We start from the raw sequence: 19,559 nt of genomic DNA on the forward strand, positions 1-19,559 counted from the left end.
GTGTACCAACTTTTGCTGGAGTAACAAGAGAAGGAGCGGCGTACGCTTCGGACCCGGCGCTAAATTGCACGGGGATAGCATGCTGCCCTGCACCAACCCAGCGTTGCGTGCGCCTCGGCGCACGACTCAAGAGTGCCCGAGAACTTTGGCGCGTAACGACCACCGCCAAAGGGTAAAAGCTGCCTTGCGGCCCCTCCACTTTCCTCTAAGCTACATCGTCCGGCTGCCGAGCCGATGGCCTCCGTATTCGTGGGCGCAAGCTTCCTTCCGCTCTTTAGTGCGGCGCGTGGCACGCCCCTGCCAAGATGGCCGGAAATGAAGGCGGACGGGTCGCGGGCTTTACTTTGAGCCCGGCCGTCACGTCTTAGGCTTCGCACTTTAGGGCCGTCCGGTCCGTCGGTCACCACCCGCTAGTGCGACCACCTTACGTTGGTCTCGTCTCGTGTTATTGAGAACAACATTGCATCAGCGCTTGCGTTCGCTCCCAAAGGATGCACTGACCGCAGTCGGGGCCACCGGGAGCACTATATAGCATCTCCGCTTGCGATGATTCCTTCCGGAGCCAAGATTCCGCCGCGCTCGTCCCCGTCTTACTGCCTACGGATTCAGTCATTTTTGGGTGCAACGTGCCTCAAAGTTTATGACTCAGTGGCATGGCAACATGCAAACACCTTTTGAACTGGTTTAGAATATATACAGCGCACGCTTACCAACCCGAGCGACCTTCTCCAGACAACCCGACGTCTATTAAAGCATTATAGAGCCTGTTATTTGTGTTTTTTTTTCATTATTTGTGTTTCTGAATCCAGATTAGCGAAAAATTTAATTCTGGGGTATTACTACCCAAAAGTACGATATGATTGTGAGGCATGCCGTAGTGGGGGACTCCGGATCAATGTTGACCACCCCGCGTGTTCCTTAATGTGCACCTAAATCGAAGTACGCGAGCGCTTTTGAATTTCGCCCCCATTGAAATGCGGCCGCCGCGGCCGGGGTCGATCCCGCTACCTGAAGCTCGGCAGCGCAACGCCGTAGCCGTCATTAAGCCACCACGCGTCCTAATTGCATTATATCCGTGATTACTTTGTTTCATAAGCTATAATTTTCGCTAGTGATTTGAGCAACCGAATATTTGTTCACAATCATCGCTTGTATCACATTGCGCCTGAATCGCCCTTCGATGAGTTTCAGAGAGAGAGAGTTCTTTCCTTGAAAAAAAAAAAAAACTGTGCTTAGCCAGCGTATTTTTGCCTACATGCTAATCTGCAGGGAATGAGACGAAGGAGAAGAAAGGCCCTAGAGGAAGGTGATCAGAAGAAAAAAAAAAGGGAAAACAAAAACAAAATGCAGGTCTTGTGAGGTTATCGGCAGTAGAATAAATGTCGACACTGTGTCATCATCATCATCATCATCATCATCATCATCATCATCATCATCATCATCATCATCATCATCATCATCATCACCGCCACCCTATATTTATGTCCACTGCAGGACGCAGGCCTCTCCCTGCGATCTCCAGTTACCCCTGTCATTAAGCCACCACGCGGCCTACTAGGAGGTGGGAGCCAACCGGAGATAAGCTCTGGTTAACCTCCCTGTCTTTCCTTTGCCTTTCTTCCTCTCTCTCTTTCTCTTCTAGGCGATTTATTCTTGGTAAAATTCGACGGTTAATGCAAAATAAAATAAAATCACAGTCTTGATGAGACGGCGTGCGTGGGTCATAGCTTAGAGAGCAAATTTGTTGACTCAATATATAAAAACAAAAAGCCCAGGACTTCGCGCTGTTTTCATGGACAAGGCCAGAGACCCAGCATCCGTGTCAATGTCGAGGGGTCTTAGTCGAGCTTTTCCATGTTCGTCGATGAGTTTTTTTTTTTCGAAGAGATTGAGAAAAATTTTGAACGTTTGAGCCTAGCTACGTAGTGGTACGCTATTGTCACTATTTGTTCCCGCGATCGAGAGAGGTCAGGCTGAGGGATGAACCTTTCTTGTAAAACGAGTCGCTCTTACGAAGAGGACGCTAGGTGCCTTGGCTAAATGTAAAAAAAAAAGAAGTTCCGCAGAATCGGTCAGCACTTGTACGCAGGACCGTGGGGGCATTATCAGATACGCTGTCTAAGCTATGCTCAGTTTCCCGTTTTTTTTTTTTTTTTTTGTAAGGATCAGTACAACTTAACGTTTGCCAATTTCAAATTCACGCTATTGACCTCAAATGCGTTCGTTTAGTTGTCCGTGCACGCATTATAGTCTCGGAAATCAGCTGTCGTGAGCAGCTTCGGTGTCACCGGGGGTCGCCATCTCTAATAGATGTATGTCGCGGAATCGTTATATGTGATTTTAATCTGGAGTCAGAGAGAAACGTTAATGCCTCAATTTCTGAAATTTTCGGTAATGTTTACAAAGAAATTGATTGCCTATATTGAAAATGTGCCTCTAAAATTTGCTCGACTCCAACAATTTCAATTAAATCTAGCATGTTTCATCCACATCTGTTCTGCAGTGGTCAAGCGAGAACGATTTTGCGTTTCAAGTTTATTCGTATATGCAGGGCCTGAGCCAAAGCTTCATCTTAAGCAAAAGACACACAGGAAGCTTGTCAACTATTGTTTGTGAATATGACGCAAACGAAAAATTAAATTAAGACGCGACTACGAACATACGCTGGAAATACGTTACTTACATGTAGTTGCGAAGCTTGCTGGTGATGCATGCGTCATGACGAGTTGTGGTCGTGTCTCCGGCAATATTCAATGCTGCTCTACGCGCTAGCTGAACTTGTACGCGACTTGACCTTGGCTCTGGAAGGGTGTAAATATTAAATCCAGCAGTTACAGTGGCTCAGCGGTGACATCGCTCTGTTCCCGGCCGCGCTTCGATGGGAGCAAGAACACTCATTTACTTAAAAAATATTAAAAAAAGTCTAGATGGTCAAAAACTAATACGGCGTCCTTCATAGCCACTGCCCAGTTTCGGGAAGATGAACCCCGCAATTTAATTTTTCCAGCGAAGCTGTATGTGGCCAGCCGATTCGTCCGTCAGTCGCCTGTACGCCGTAAACTTTCATGATCAGCTAGGGATCGAGCGCCGTCGTCTTCTTCCATAGCTGGCTCCGTTGCCGCTCATCATTCCAGCGTACAATTTCACTTCTCTTCTGGGGAGGCCGCGTTTACGGGGGCCATTGCTTAATATGAGCCATTCATTGTCTTACGTGATGGGCAGATTTAATTTTGAAGCAATTTAATTTTGAACAATCGCAAGTGGCAACGCGACAATGGTGAACGGCGGGCATATGCCATCAGTGACGTCGTTCTCTCTGTCGCAGCCGAATGTGTGTGTAACCTCATTAAGAAACACAAAGACGTAACCAATAATTGAGAAAGACTTTAATGAACCGTCGGGATTAACCCAGTGATAAACACCGGGGCCGCATGCTTCAGCTTCGCTGGCACTTCATGGTGGCGAGTATCATAGCGAATAATACATTTAATAGCTTAGTTCAATCACGTTTTGGGCAGTTGAACTTGCTAGAGTGAAAATTCAGGTGACGGCACAAATACTATTAGGTGATCTTGTGTAGTAAAGACACTTATCTATATCTGTTCAGACCAGCTCACGATAACTGAGTTATACTGCATTAAATTGACCCGCAGCGACAAATAAAAGAAGAAGAAGAAGAAGAAGACGAAAAGAGGAAATAAAAATTAAATTAAACACGACAAATGTCAGAAAAGAAGCCTTCAAGGTATTAGCGTGCCTCATCTTTTGCGGAGTGGAAGGGGGGGGGGGGGGGATGACGAGGATGCGCGGTCTTAACGGCACTGGCCACGAGGTGTGTGCGTGGACACTGAAAGCAGTGTGTTTTGTGGCGCCAAAGCGACCGCTTCACTTTATCACGCAGCCAGGGGCATAGGCCACGTTTCGTGGAAGCGGTGATCCAGGTACTCGCATTTCGGGAGAAGCCCTGTCTTTTACAGCCGCCCCTGCATCCCGAGCGTCCGCTGTCGCCGCTGTTTCTGCGGCTGCGAATGAGCTTTCGGTGGCAGATTTTTCATTTGCCCTTTTTTTTTTGACAGGTTTCTCGTCTCTCCTGAGCACTGCGTGGGCGGACACAGGCATCAATTGAAAAGGTCGTACCTTCGAGCATCCCGGCACGAATGTTCAGGAGGAGGAAGAGAAAGCGGGGAGGTAAGGGAGAACGTCGTGGCAGAACAGAAACTCGCTGCCTTATATCCGTTGTGTTAGCAGTGCGACCTTTTACGTAGGAAATGAGTTCCGCTAGACGTGTATGACGGTCATTTGCCGTCCCGTTTGTTTTGTGCTAAGTACATTGAAGGTGTTCATTATGAAGAGAGCAGCCAAGTGCAAATGTGTGACGTGAAGGAACAGCGTGAAGACGGCAACATAGAACGTATACGAGGAATATGAGATGCTGGGGGGTCTGCCTTTAGGGCGGTGCTGCTTGTCGTCTAGAGAAAGGACGCGCATGCGCAGTCTACTGAGCAGGAGTACAGTTGAACACCAGAAATGGATTAAAACAAAAGTTAATATATTGGAGGACGCTTAAGTGTCGAATGCGATAGCGTTATCGGGCTCCGTTCGCATTACATTTTCATTTATAAGTAGGCTTCACTGCAACACAGAACGTGGGAAAGCCAGCTTATAAAGACCAAGCTTACACTGATCCCCTTAATGTCGGCTTCACTTTTAAACACAAATGCATTGCTGGGAAGACATTTTTATAGGAACAATTTAAGCCGTCTTATATCAAAATGTTAAGGCCCTAGGACATTTTTGCTGTTGCGCGAGGCGCGCGCGTGTGGAAAATTTAGAACGACTCGATTTTCAACATTCCACTCAATGTTGCCTAGAACCAAAGTACAGCGAAACACGATCAGAATTGGAGGGAGCTTGGAAGAGTGGAACGCGATAGCATTCGAAGATCCCTGGCTGCTTATCAGGCTTTTTTCTCGCATATTCAAGTTACAATCCGACGCTATCAAGGATGTAGGTTTTGGTTAAGTCGTACTTTACAATTTTTCTGACGGATTTTATTTTGAGAAATTCAATTTTTGTTCACTAACGCCTTGCGCCACGCGGAGGGCCTATGTGGTCGCGGTGGTTCGGGATGATGTGGTTCGGCATGATTATTTCCGCCAGACGCCGATGCTTAACGCCGACGCCGGATTTTCTGCGACACGGGGCCCTTGACGCTATCGCGTTAATATGGGGTTTTACATGCCAAAACCACCATCTGATTATGATGCATGCCGTAGTCGGGGACTCCGGGATAATTTTGACCAGCTGGGGTTCTTTAACGTGCACCTTAATTAAAGTACACGTGTGGTGTTTTCGCACATCGAAATGCGGCCGCCGTGGCCGGGATTCGATCCCGCGACCTCGTGCAGCTATAGAACCCCCCCCCCCCCCCAAAAAAAAAAAAAAAAAAAAAAAAAAAAAAAAAAACCATAGCCGCTAAACCTTCGAAAGGGACAGACAGTCCGCGCGGTGAGATCTTTGCGGGCCGCGCGTGGCCCGTGGACGCCGTGTTCGAATCCCCTGGAATGGACCACACACTTTCTCAGCAGCGCCAACAGGGGCCCGAAGGAGGTATCTGTGCTTGCCAAGCGCGCGCTGCACGCTGAGGGACACAGTTGTATGACTGAGCAAAAAGTGGGTAGCATCATATTTATCCTAACACAGTGCTTTTGAGTGCCATGTGTACGTCGTCAATAACGGGACAAATACAAAAAATAAAATAAAATTTAGAGACGCAACCGGCTGCATAGGCTCATGCTGTCTGCGGTCTGTCGAGAAGCCGGCAACCGAACCGTGGCAGAGACTGTTTCGTGCTTCTACGAAGAAGTATCTCAGACATGCTCTCGGTGTGAACTTTGTGCGCATGCGCTTTTTCTTGCTGATCAAGTCGGTTCACGAAGCTAAAGGCGCGGACATATGGCGCCGGTCAGCGCTTGTGCGGTACTGTAAAGGAATGGGAAGACTGTACAATGGCTTGGACAGCACTTTATAAAAAGATAATACACGGCTTATGACAATACGGGTACAACCCCTAAAAAAGTCATTGCCAAGTTGCGCTGCATAGTGCTAACGAAACGTACAAGAAAGGAACACGATCACACGCAAGAGAGGATCCTCTGTAAATGTGTTTCGTTCTGCTGTGTTTCTTTAGAGCTATGCACCACAACTTGGCATCTACGTTCAAGAGCCAACTAACCTACGCACAACTGTTTACACTAAAAAAAAAAAAAAGAATTGCAGACCCCGAGCGCAGAAAAAAAAAAAGGAGAACATATTTGAGCTAGAGCTGCGAATTTAAAAGCGCAGTGAGAACTTCGGTGTGCGAGCGCCGATTTGCAGCCGCTCATTTTAGGCTGCGCACTTAAGGCACCAGGGCACTCAGCGAGGACCCATCGTCTTTTGTACTCGGGTACACGACTGCTCGCCGCGCGACACTCAGTACAACGCGTTCAGCAAGCTCCCTTACTCCTATCGAAACGCAGGAATCAAGACTAAGTGCAGAGCCACCCACACTGTTTCGGCCATGCGAACTGTCGCTTCACGCACAAATGCACGAAAAATGCCATGTCCTGCATTTATTATAGCTGCGAAACGTTTGAAGCAGCTCGGCGTGACATTTGTGGACACGTTCATGCTTATTTCGGATACTATGCGTATACATCAACGGGCAGCAAACCTATCGCTAGGACGAGATAGATTATTTAAATGTTGGCTCTGCATGGAGTTAAGCGTCTACGATGGTCCAGTTCTAGGTGAATAATAGAGGAGGCCACTATCATTAAAGCATGACTTAGTGTGTAGTGTGTGTCATCTTTTGAATTCATCGCAAGGCAGCGTGAGGAGCGAAATGAACGAAAATAAAGCTCAGAAAGTCTAAGTTTACCACTAAGTACCCTCTCATTGTGACGCACGGGCATTAAGCCGCATAAGCACTGCCATTCATGAGGTTGTGGCAAGGACTGTATTCCTTCTACTGCCTCTAGTTGGGCTTAGGCCTCTACGCCGGAAATCTGGCTCGGAAACAGCCCGAACTGATGCTCTTCATTTAAAGTGTGTGAGATGCGGGTAAAGAGAAAGAAGGGGCAAAAGAGCGAGAAGATAGAGAAGAGACGCGAAGGAAAATGAATCTCAGCCGGCTCCCTTCAATTAAGCAGGGCCGTAATGGACTTTCAAGGCTGTCGCATATATTGCGCGCTGTCTCGGAATATAAGAATTACTGGGCGGCCAAACGTTAAGGAAAACGAGAGAGGGCGGAAGGGCCGGAGATACTTGTAAATGCGAGACTCCGCAGGGCCACGTTTCGGTCGACACCCGTGGTGGTGCCTTCTTCTTAAGACCTCAATTAAAGCGATGATGCAAATGGCCTCTGACACAAACCGATCTTATTAAAATAACAAACGGCGACGGAGAATAGGAAAAGGCGCCTCGAACGAAGGTAAGCTCCCCGGATAAAAAGCGTGTGGGGGTGGGACTTGTTTATGTATTCTCAGTGAGGGTTCGTGTGCGTAGCATAATTCGTGGTCCGGATGTGTATACTCTGACATCGAGACTGCAAAAAAAAAAGAAGAAAAAAAGTGCAGGGAAAAGAGGTCAATGAATACAAAAGTCTAGCCCCGTTCGCTTTCCATTTCCTTCGCTGTCACCCACATGCATGTGCTGTCTTCTTATATTTGCGTGCAGTGGAATGCAAGCTCAAGCTTGGGTCCTATACCCAGCCTGTTTTAGAAGCGAACAGACTTGAGAACTCATCTAGAAATGCTAGGCGCCTACTCACTTTGGGTTAGCGTACGTTTCATCCACGATCTGTAGCAGTTGCTTAACGACACACCGTGAGCACATATCTGTCGATAGAGCATGAAGAATCCCACCGACTCGTAAATAGGAGTCGAATATTAGTCTACAGTTTGTCGCATGGCATGCTCTAACTTGCTCGCAATCGACGCTCTTGTGTGTACTGCGCACAACTGAGTAAAAAGCGAGTGGAAACCAGTTCTTCTCATTCGCCTGTTTCGGATGCTTATCCTGTTCTCTTTCACCGGTCTTGGCTTTTATTTCCCGGTGTCGATTGTTGCCGTTGGGTCGTAAAATGTGACGAAGAAAAAATACAAAGGAGACGGGATCGAACACGAAGAAAGGAAACAGGATCGCGGGAATGCAAATGCGGCCCACGGCTCGGGACCGAGAACTACTCCCGAGGCGATCTGGAAATAGCTTACTTAAACTGCGCCTTGGCTCTGGGTGCACCGCGATGCTTCTTCGCAAGGTCTGGAAATTGAGGCGAGCTACACCGCATAGGACGACCCAAGGAAGGACAGAGTGGAGAGAGGGGGGGGGGGGGGGGGTTGCCTAAGTGCCCGCCTGGAACTAGCCGAGCTGGTGATGGTATTTGATGCCTTTCGTCCTACGACTCGTGCCCCGAGGCCCCCCGCTGTCGCCTTCACCTTCCGTTCCCGCTCCAGCGAAAACAGCTTTGCGCAAAACAGTGATCCCCATAAAACCCGTTAAAAGGCGTCGCTTCATTTCTTCGATCAATAACAACGCAATACTTCCTTACTGGAGGGTTTGTTGACGCTCAGCGCAGCTTTTGTAAGAGGGGGACCTTACGTGTGTTTACCCGGAAAAGTATCGAGATGCGGAATACGGCGTCCTCCCACTCGGCTTTAGAGAGTCGACAATGGGGAAAAGGAGTCATTGTATGATATTGCAGGAAATGCACCTGGATACCGTTATGCAGTCCGCGAGAAAAGCAAGTGCGGCCGCGGCGTCGTGCGATAACGCGTACAACGTGAGTCGCTACAAGATGTGAAAATGCAAACAGCTGGATTACGTTTGGCCGGCTGTGGTCCTTTGTACCATGAAATCAACATGACAGCCACTCATCACTGCATGCATTCATGCGTGCCACTACTTGATACATGCATTATTTCCACAGTCCTCGGACCGTGTATAGAATGCATGGATAGCCTGTGATTTATATCCTATTCCATTATCTGTAGACTGTAGCTGTACGTTGAATAAAATATGTATTAGTTTTTTGTCGAACGAAATAAATAACGTTTTGTGTAATAAACTTCAAACAGTTATCATTTCTAGCACAGTGTTTATTAATCTTCGAATCATCTCATATTCGAGTTTTATTTGAGGTTCTGACATGCATCGGACATTCTCTCTAGTCTAATATTCGGTGTTGTATATTGTCTCTCAGTACGGTATTCAGTAGGGTTTCAAGTCCTGTTTACGCGAATTTATCAGCGGGCTTGAGGTGGTTGGAATGTTGTGCTGTTTGTGTGGTCAAAATCAGCGTGGGCGCAAGAATTTGGAAGGCAATTTTGTGAGCTCCCTTTTAGATAACGTTGGGTAATTTTCAATATTTAAAGAAAGAAAGAAAAAGTAAGCACACTAAAGGTCGCTTGTTTGCAGTTACTTGCGCACAAGAAAATAATATTTTATTGTTACGAAAGCTATTTTTGCAGCGTCCTTCTCAAGTAAAAGCTTTATGCTAAATAATTGTCAGAAATAAGAAAGAATAAAAAAAGAAAAATCTGGCAAGAATAAGTAACAAAAAAAAAGAAAAAAAAATAACAAGGCTTAGGAAAGTGAAATGAGTACTTTGTCAGTGAAACAAATTGTAATGCCACAAGTTCCCGGTCACCAAACTTATACTTACTGTATATGTGTAAGTTTAGTGAGTATTAGCAGAAACGATTGAGCATATTGACAGTGCAAAGGAGCGGTCAACATGTAAAGCGACATTGTAGACACCTTTGTGGACAACGTTGTAGCCAACGTCATTTCCGTTACTTACCTGTGCCGTACGTGACAAACCACGCCTCGCTGCTGTGATAAATGTGGTTGTTTAGAGACCATGAAACTTAATTTACCTAAGCGCCTCGGGCATCGCGACTAAAGTTCTAGTTTTGAGGCCCGAATGATCACAATTTTTTTATGCTCCTTTGATGTTCGGTGGTATTTCAAATGCCATATCTTGCCCTTCGATTTCATATTTTCCGTACTTTGTAATTTATGAAATTGGCTTTCATGAAAATCTACAGCCGTAGTTCGTTTCGTGTTATAGAAACACCTAAATTTTTTCGCCATTGCTTCACACGTCAATAATATTATCACGTTTGACTCTCTTTTTACTTTAGCGTTCTTGCGTTTTTTTTTTCAGACTCGCCACACTTTCACGGTTAGTGTGATTTCCTTGCTATTGCTGAAACGTCATATACCAATACACTCAACCCAATATTCCTTGATATTGTCCCTATAATTCTAGTTGATTACCATGGCTTGCAAACCCCGCCATTCGTGGAACAGGCCGGACAAAGAAGACACCAGGACAGCGAGGACGAGCCATTGGTTTTTTGGTGCGTGGCGTGTACAGAGAACATCGTACACAGAGGAGAGAGCATCCTCATCTCTCCTCTGTTCTACGTGTTCTGTGGCGCCGCTTCCAACTTTCGCGTAATTACGGGGAGCACCAAAACGTTTTGTGGCGTATCCTGTGGATTTTATATCTTAGAGCAAATGCAACTGCCACAATAAAATATTAAATTAAGGAGTTTTAAGTGCCAAAACCACAATCTGATTAAGAGACACGCTGTAGTGGGTAACTCTGGAATAATTTGAATCACCTGGGGTTCTTTAACGTGCACCCACATATAAGTACACGGGGGTTTTCGGATTTTGCCCCAATCAAGATGCGGCCACCGTGGCCCGGAATTGATCCCGCGACCTCGTCTTTAGCAGCTCAACACAATAACCACTAATAAACCACGGCGGGCATTACCAGGATTTCCAGTCAGCGGGCATTCTCGAAGCGTGAACCTCGGCGCCGTTTCTCTCAATACACGTAATTCTCTCGCCTCTACAATGTGCGAAAAGTTAATCGGCGAGCTCTAGCTGACTGGTTTGCAAATGAAGATGTATTGTGTGCCTCCCGACGTCTGATGCCGTTACTAATGCATTCCGCGGTAAGAGGAATCCCAGGACGCATCATATTGCACGATTACACGTAACTGATAAAAGCAATACGAGTACCTTACAAACGATGTGATTAAAGCGAGTTCAATCTTGAAAGGTATAGTAAGCATATGTTAACTCAGGTCAAGCCAGCATTGTATGGCTTTGTGCGTTCTGCAGCCTGCTGTAAACAGAAGGAACAGAAACAATTCCTACTGTTCTGTATTCACTCTTTGCTTTCATTCTTCCAACTTTAATTTCTGTTTCTATCCCGTTCCTTATAAAGAGTACACATGCATTGTGTCTCTTTCGATCGCAGGTGTCAACTTGCTTCTACCCTTATTTCCCTCTCTGTGCACTGTATCAATCAGTCAATCAACCAATCAATCAATCAATAAATGAATGAATGAATGAATGAATGAATGAATGAATGAATGAATGAATGAATCAATCAATCAAAACCACATTTTCTTGTTTTTGAACTGACTGCTTAGTAACGCTCAGCCTCGTTCAATATTGTTTGACGTGAAGTATTTTTGTCTGCGTCACTGTAAAGTATCGATCGGGCCGCCATGCAAAGGAGCAAGGTTTGCTTCGCCCTGAAGCGGCGTCAGCGTGGCGATGTAAACGATGAAAGCAGGCAGCTTAGTGGACTGTGATATGTCCACCCAATTTAAATTGTGTCGCATGCACGTGGCTGGAGTGCATGACAGCGTATTTGCGACAAAATAAAAACAAACAAACGAACAAAAAAACAGACAAACAAAATGGTATGTAAATAATCTCAGCATGTGGCTACAATAACACGTTGATTTGACAGGCCGTCTGAAATTACGCATCGCTAGTCGCGCACGTAACATACTGCGTACAGTTCGTAACTACGTATACGCACAGCACGGGCTGGACGCAGTCTCCGGTTGTTTGTTTTACGTGTACATTTACGTACTTCACTGTTTTTCCCCTTTTACGTTACGCTGTTGTTTGCTCTCGAGTGTGACATGCTATGCACAGACGTCCTTCCTCAAAGCGAATACAATGAAATGTGCTTTCTGAGAGCTCTTCTCGTGCTGGTCAGACCCATCGCGTGTTTTGCTGAGTAAATTATTCGAGTGGGTGCATGCGTGCATGTTACATTCGCAAATGTTATTGAGCCGGACGCGTATCTCGGGAATGGCTGAAAAGAAAAAGAAAAGGAAAACGTATTCAGCCGTCTGTAACTTAATTACGACGCTTCTTTCAGCGATTTCCCAAGAACCAATGCTACATTTGCTACAGCGGAATGAGCTGCTCCCCTCTTTGTTCGGGTTGGTGGGCTGATTCCGTAATATGGGGACATTTATGCTGCGCCCAACTAATCTGGTAATTAGCGTACTCCGAAACAACAGTTCATTTCTATTGTCGGTCGTTCGTTTGATAGTCATTCGGTATTAGTGCGGTCAGTGATCCCTGGGCAGGTTCCTAATCACTTTACGTGGCGATTACAATATCTTTGACGGCCTTGTCGAGTGTTCGTACATAAAAATAGATGTCGGAAAACGACGATGTCAAGCTTTTTACGACATGGTTGCTGTCGCTTATATATACCGTCGGAAAGCTTTTTTGAGTCAGATTGGTATCGGCATATTAATTCAGTAAATCATATTGCGTGCCATTGAGAAAAAATACGGCTGATTTTGAACTGAAAAAGAAATCGAAAGGAAAGGAAAGAAAACTACCCCACCGACGTATTCTAAACCAAGGCTGCGTAGTTAAATTAGAGGCATCATGCAACCTTAACCGCTATAACAGAATTATTATGACGAACCCGTTATTGCTAGGCTGTGACGTATGTGATTAGATATCACGACACAACTATACAGACAGACCGAATACGTATTAATTTCAGCATGACTATACGAGCATACATAATTCGTGCGATGGGTGGTGATTACTACTTGCATAAGGGTGTTCAGTCTTTGTTCCTGCAAAGGACCGCGTTTTTTAAACAACAGCGTTAAACAGCGCGACACAGGACACAGCAAAATAACCGCAGGACACAGCGCTGACTAGCAGCCAAATGTTTTATTTCCAGGAGATCCAAAATCAAAAAAGATGGCCGACCTATGGAGCAGCACACGTGGAATAAGGATCATAACCAGGGACAAGGTGCCTCAGAAAGGCTGGCCTTTCTGAGGCACCTTGTCCCTGTTTATGATCCTTATTCCTTATTTCCAGGAGTGGTACATGAAGCCACGAGGAACGAATACACATGAAAAAAAAAAAGAGGAGCAATCAGTACGACAGATAATCTATTTCTTTGGTTGATAGGGGGAGTGACGGAGAATTGACGCATGCGTCGCCGCATGTGAATATTGCGAAGACTTCAAAGATCTCGCGTGCGCGCTGTTCGCGGAATTTCATGACTATTTTGTATTTTTCGAAGATAGGGGAGCGCCCGCACTTCTGACAATGGGTGACCAGAGGACTACCTTTAGGTGAAGTGCATGTTCACGTAGGCGGTGATTAACACATGTTTCCATTTGACCGCTGTAACGGCGGTAGCACGTGAGCGGAATCTCGTAGACAACCGCCGAGCGACACTCAACAAGGCGACAACTCAACAAACTTCGAGCAAGGCTGTTTTGCGTTTTGTTCTTGATTTACTGTTCTACACAATGCGGTGCGTGTTTTCGAGTGCGATGGGTGTGCCTAACGTTTGTTTTGTTGCACCTTGACTCGTGAGCCTCATTGGTACTCAGCAGATTTTTCTACGAAATCTGGCGCCACTCCAGGTCCTGGTCTATGTAACTATCAGAAGAAGATTTGAAACCATGTTCTTGAGTACAGAAACCATGTGCTCTAATTCGTGCCTATATGCTTCAAATGTTCTCAGAGATAGTAATCATATACTGACTGGTTGGTGAATCTTGTGCGCCGTCTTTTTTAGCCCCGGCCTCGACGTTTACGTGTTACAAAAGCCCAAATCGGGAATTTCTTTCACTGCTAGCTGAAAGGAAAGAAATGCGCTGCGTTATTGGATATACCTTGTTAGTGTTTCACCGCTTTGCTCCCCTATATCTGCATCATGGGGCGCACTGACTCAATTAAGCGCCGATTTATGGCGTTCCTTGATTGTTTTTCCAACCATTCCAGTTCCCTGCTTATCAGTACGACTGAGTCGCAGAGCAAGAAACGCTGCTTTGGATACTTACCGTTTCGAGTTGGCGTATATTCCATTCGCTGACCGCAGAAGGAAGTAACATGAAAACGATTTATCGTGGGCCAGTTTAATTGTTTCCAACTATAGTTATAGCATGCAACTGCTATTGCTGCAATGGTGCTTTGATGTTCCACTTACTGACTTAAAAGGTGTTGTATCAGTCTTCCTCTCGGGAAAAAGGTATCTCAAACGCTGCACCCGCGTTTCAGGAATTACAGAAATAGTAATCACACTCGTAGCTGCATCTTGACTCATCCTAAGTAAATTTAACCTGCTTTCATTCAAATTCATGTGAGTTCGCCGATGGGTTTTCGGAATGTTTTATTACTATTTTTCTGTGAATTTGTTTCTAAAAACAAATTTTTCACCACTGCCTTAACAGTATGGCAGATATAATTGTTTCCAAGTTTTAAAAACGAGCCCTGCTTTCTTTTAGGGAGTAATCAGCAGCAATGGCAACGAGAAGTGATATTTTTGAAAAGAGCTTTTCCTGTAAAAAAATAAAAATAAACAACAGCATTACTATATGACGGCATACTACCGAGTTGGCGGGCAAAATGAAAAGCAACTAAGAAAGCAACTAACTACCAAATTACCGACGCTATTCTCATTACCTAAAGCGACGTGGATTCACGTATCGTTTGACCTTGATGCTAAAGGCGTTTCTATTGTCATGCTATCATAAAAACCACCTACGTTATTTCAGATTCTGTTCTTGGAGCCAAGCCTCAAGGGTGCCCGGGTCGATGGTTGCGTTGGCTGTTGCAATGCAGTATTATGCTTTATGAATAGCGCTTCCCCTACCGTGTTTGCCTATTGCCGTTTCGGCTCCTTTGTGCAATCTGGGCCCTTACACTTGCCAGATGGCGCCACGTACGAAAGAAGCGCACACACGCAAAGCAGCCAAGCGTGTTTATTTACTGTCGCTCCTTGTTAGGTTCGGTGACACAAGCCAGCCAGGTAGCCGAACTCGGAAAGCACAACCGCCACACTGTTCCTGTTTACTAAGAGTACAGTGCTCATGTTCAGACAGGTGCGCACGTTAACCTAACCTTGTTAGCGCGTGCGAGAAAGTATCAGACGTTCTGGCTGCCTCGAATGTGCGTGGCTCTTTTTCTGTTCACCTCATTCAGAAGAAAGATTGCGGTTATGCCTTTTAAGAAGATGTAAACGAAGCGATGTGGAACCTGAGCCCTCGAGTCAAGCCGAGATACATGGAACTTAACGCTGTATGCATCATATGGAGTCGTTATGCTGGCTGGAGGCACTAAAAGACACCGCTCATGTGAAAAAAAAAAGAAAAAAAAGAAAGGAAAAAACATTGAGCGTGCCAAAACAAAAAGATGACAGCTTTTCGTAGGGGAACCAGCGCTGGCCAGGAAGCTCTACGACTGTGTGCTACTACAGTATGCTACTGCAATATGCTGAGACCATCCAATAAGGGTGCCACGCAAATGGCACGATGTTTTGAACTATAACAGACGTGCCTGTATCAACGTTTGCGTTAGCGCGGTGCGTCCTGCCAAGCACTGTCCACGGCCATCCCCTTTGCTAGGAACGCATCTGCTCCTATGCAAACGTTCTAGTATGCCGAGCCAGGCCTTAAGCTGGACAAATACTATGCCTAATGGTGAGCGGTAACGTCGCCAACGCAAAATCGCACCACGAGCTACCTACTGTAACCTATTTCGTCCGTTTGCTAGGGTGGGCGTTACGGCGCTAATGAGCGGTGAGCTCGCTAATGCGAAATCGGAGCACGTGCTACTTACCATAAACTGTTTCGACCTTTGCTAGGTTGTGCGTTACAGCGCTGCTGTTAGAGCGTAAAGTTTCACCGCTGGTCCCCGTGCATATGGCCGGTCAGATCTGTAATAAACTGGTGGTTGTCGATGGGTTCTTATGGCATGGCGGTGCATAAAACAATTTCGAGTCTTTTCAATGACGAATCGTCAGGCTACCTTGGAACGGAATATTTGTTTTCGCCACCTGTTTTCTGTGGCATCACGAGCGGTAGGTGTAGTTGTCTGGTTCCTCCACTAGCTGTAATCGCTGGGACCAACATTTTCTGAAGGTCTGAAACACGGCCGTTGTTATTCTTGCGAACGCCTGTCGAATTTCGCATGGGACGTCGGAGGTTCCCCGTACGTACGCGTGACACATTAGTGCGCGTGCGCCGTTACATTCTCACAGCAGCTGTAGAGGAGCACGTAAGGCTGAGCACAGGTTAAGATGAAGATAAAGCTGACACTGGACAGGACTGTTAGCCTTGTCTTTATTTGCGGTCAACCATGTCTTTATTTGCGGTCAGCCATGCATAGTTCTATATCCTCTAATTTACCCAACAATTTACGTGGCCGTAGAGATTTAGATGTCTTTTCAGAGCTGCTCTGGTGGCACTGACAAAGGTTGCTGCGGTGTCAGGTGTCGTTAACACGGTGACTACACATCTGAATAGTCATCGGGGTTTCTTGTTTATCTTCGTTTCGGAAAACACCGCTCGTCATGATTGCAGATATGTGTCACGTTGTGTCTCCTATAGTGAAGTACAGGTTCACAAAACCCAGAATGAAGACGGTCTCTTCTCCACTACCGCGGAGCAGTAATACTACGGGCGTCTGATAGGAACCCACGCATCCACTGCACCAGGGGAGTAGCCAGAGAGAGAGAGAGAGACAGAAGAAAGGGAAAAGGCAGGGAGGTTAACCAGATGGGAAGATCCGGTTTGCTACCCTAGGCTAGGGAGAGAGGGGAGGGGGAGGAAAAGTGACAGCAAAGTAAAGATAAAGAAAGTAAGAAGCACAGACACAATCACAATCAGTCACAGGTGGCACAGCAAAGTAGCACTTGCAGCACTATCAACATCTGTCCAGGCTACAGTCGCTTGTCCAAGTCTGTTGCCCTTGAAAACTGCAACAGTGCCCTCGTCGCCCTCCGCTGCGATGGCTTGTGATGTCGGCATTCTAAAATAAGTTCCTCTGTTAGATGTCTTTAATTTTTATTGGGGGTGGGGGGGGGGGGGGTCACCACGTACTTGACCGACAGGGAGGGGGAGGAGTTACTGGGCAGGCGCCAGACTAACACAACAATTTCGAGAGAAAAGGGGGGGGGGGGGGGCACCAATCCCTGGCTGCACCACTGCACTACACTACACGACGCCATGCACTTCGCTCCACTATATAGCTGGTAGTCGCTTTAGGCTACACGATGTCTAGGCGTACACCTCTAACCTGCTGTACTTCAACAGCTTGTTGGCGCTAATCAATTGAAGTCAACAGAGAGTGAAGCCAGGAGAAGCCTAAATTAATTGTTATTTAATTAAAATGTTGAAATAAAAAGTAAAAATATCTTAAAGCGGGTAAAAAGATAACTTGACGCAGGTGGGAGCCGAATCCACTTGTTACACATTACGCGTGCAGTGCTTTACCATTGACTTACCGCCGGTGACCTCAAGTACACTTTTATGGCCATTCATCTATGCGTTTTACATCATACTAGAAATATTTTAACTGCGCTACGAACAGGGACAAAGGAGGACGAAAAAGACAACACGTGCGCAGGTGTTGTCTTTTTCGTCCTCCTTTGTCCCTGTTCATAGCCCAGTTAAAATCTTTCTAATATGAACTTCAACCAACTAGCCCAACTTGGTGCACTACTGCTTTACATCATACCTTGGGAGTGTTAGCCTGCGCCTGGATTCCCTGACTTTTCCTGGCTTGATTTTCTGTTGACTTCTGTGGTTGTAACTAAGATAAATAGATTCTCTCAGTCCCGCTTATTCTTCCCGCTGATTTCAGCTGTTTGTTGAATTACTTGTTGAAGATTGTTGAACAGCAGGCCGCCACGGGTGCACGATGCGTGCACGAAGTGTTTCTCACTAGAGGAGTAGCCAGAACTTTCCGAACCAGCACCTCAAATGAGGGGATGGCTCTAGTATGTCGCCTATACATCCAATGCCAACCTGTTAATTGCGAATCGATAAAAGGGAGACTTACGTTCAAGGCACCCTCTCCCTCGCCGCTTCTATTGCGCACCATTCAACAGCCCCTTTGTTGCCGGGTTGCTGTTGGCAGTTGTCAGTCGCTTCGAGTTTTATGGCTCATTTTAATGATTTTGTCTTTATTAAACAAAGCAAGCAGTGGAAGTGAACACGAGAAATTGCGTGACTGGACGACGATTTGCCTTTTGACGAAAGAAGGCCCATCTGGCGCAAGTCGAGCGAGGTTCCGTGCAGTGGTGAGGGTGGAGCTGCCACTGCCGTCAGTAGGGAGCGATGCCGATGACTCCGCAGCCGAGCCGGCCGCCCGCGTTGCCCGTCAAGAGGCTCTCGGGGTGCGTGGTTCGTCCCAGGTCGTCTTCGCGCTCGTGCACCTGTATGACGGTGCAGTTTCGTACGAAACGAAGAAGACAGAACATAGAAACCTTTGTAAGTTTTTGCAGTTTGGAAGTTTCCGGTTGCTTGTATAGGACGATGGAGCAAATGTAGCTTTCATGAGAATGAAAATAAATATGCAATGCACCTAGCATTAATATATTTGCAGTGACTCCTAGTGAGCATATAGTAAAACGAGCGGAAATAATATTTACAAGTTATCGTGCCTGATAATAAAAATTTCATGGTTCAATTAAATGAGGCATCTCAATAAAGTTTTTCCCAAACGGATTCTTTTAACCACGATCAGACTTTCCTGTAAAGAGGCCTTTTTGCATTTCATGTGCAAAGAATCGGCCGCCATGACCGACAGTCGCGCACGCGACATTGCGCTCAGCAAAAGAACACCACTACTGTTGAACCATTCCGGCGTGTTTTAGAAAGGCTATACTGTGACCCATACAAAGAATGCTTTCCTGAACACGGGATAAATTGTTTACGATGAGGAAATAGAAAACTGGTTGGTATTGTTCTATTGCTAACAGCAGCATACTAAAAACGAAGACGAAGGCAAGCGACACATCAGAGCGCTTGAGCTTGAGTTGTTATTTCCTCTTCACATGTGGCAATGCTCATCAGGGGGGATCGGCCAAGGATTGCGCGTTTAGAAGTTTAGAAAATAAAAACTGTCTTACTGGGACAAGTCATGTTAATACATGGTGTTCAGAGTGGAACGGTCATCACACAGGAGTGAATCGAACAGTGATTGAAAAGAATAATAATAATAATTTATTTTTAAGAAATGTAGACGATGCGAGTCAAGAATAAAATACTTCATCGCATTGCAAACATTCCAATGGCCGCACTCCAACGTGAAAGCACCAAACGAAAGGCAAGATGGCGACATTCATACTGAGGCCAAGGTTGCTAATAAGGACCTCGAGTGAATCTCTGACAAGCAAGCAGAAAGTGGTCTGTTGTTTCCGGTTA

At 46.0% G+C, this 19,559-nt stretch overlaps 1 protein-coding gene across 1 annotated transcript in view; it reads right to left on the reverse strand.

Annotated features, from left to right (window-relative positions):
* Positions 1-18,296: 18,296 nt before the first annotated feature.
* Positions 18,297-19,559, reverse strand: part of LOC119460628 (superoxide dismutase [Cu-Zn]) — a 28,845-nt gene continuing 27,582 nt past the window's right edge. Inside the window, exon 5 of the mRNA XM_037721660.2 lies at positions 18,297-18,568. Coding sequence (XP_037577588.1) covers positions 18,458-18,568 — 111 coding nt within the window. The 3' untranslated portion in view covers positions 18,297-18,457. The remainder of the gene's footprint in view (positions 18,569-19,559) is intronic.

The sequence above is a fragment of the Dermacentor silvarum genome, chromosome 8, assembly GCF_013339745.2.
Source record: "Dermacentor silvarum isolate Dsil-2018 chromosome 8, BIME_Dsil_1.4, whole genome shotgun sequence".
Lineage (NCBI taxonomy): Eukaryota > Metazoa > Arthropoda > Arachnida > Ixodida > Ixodidae > Dermacentor > Dermacentor silvarum.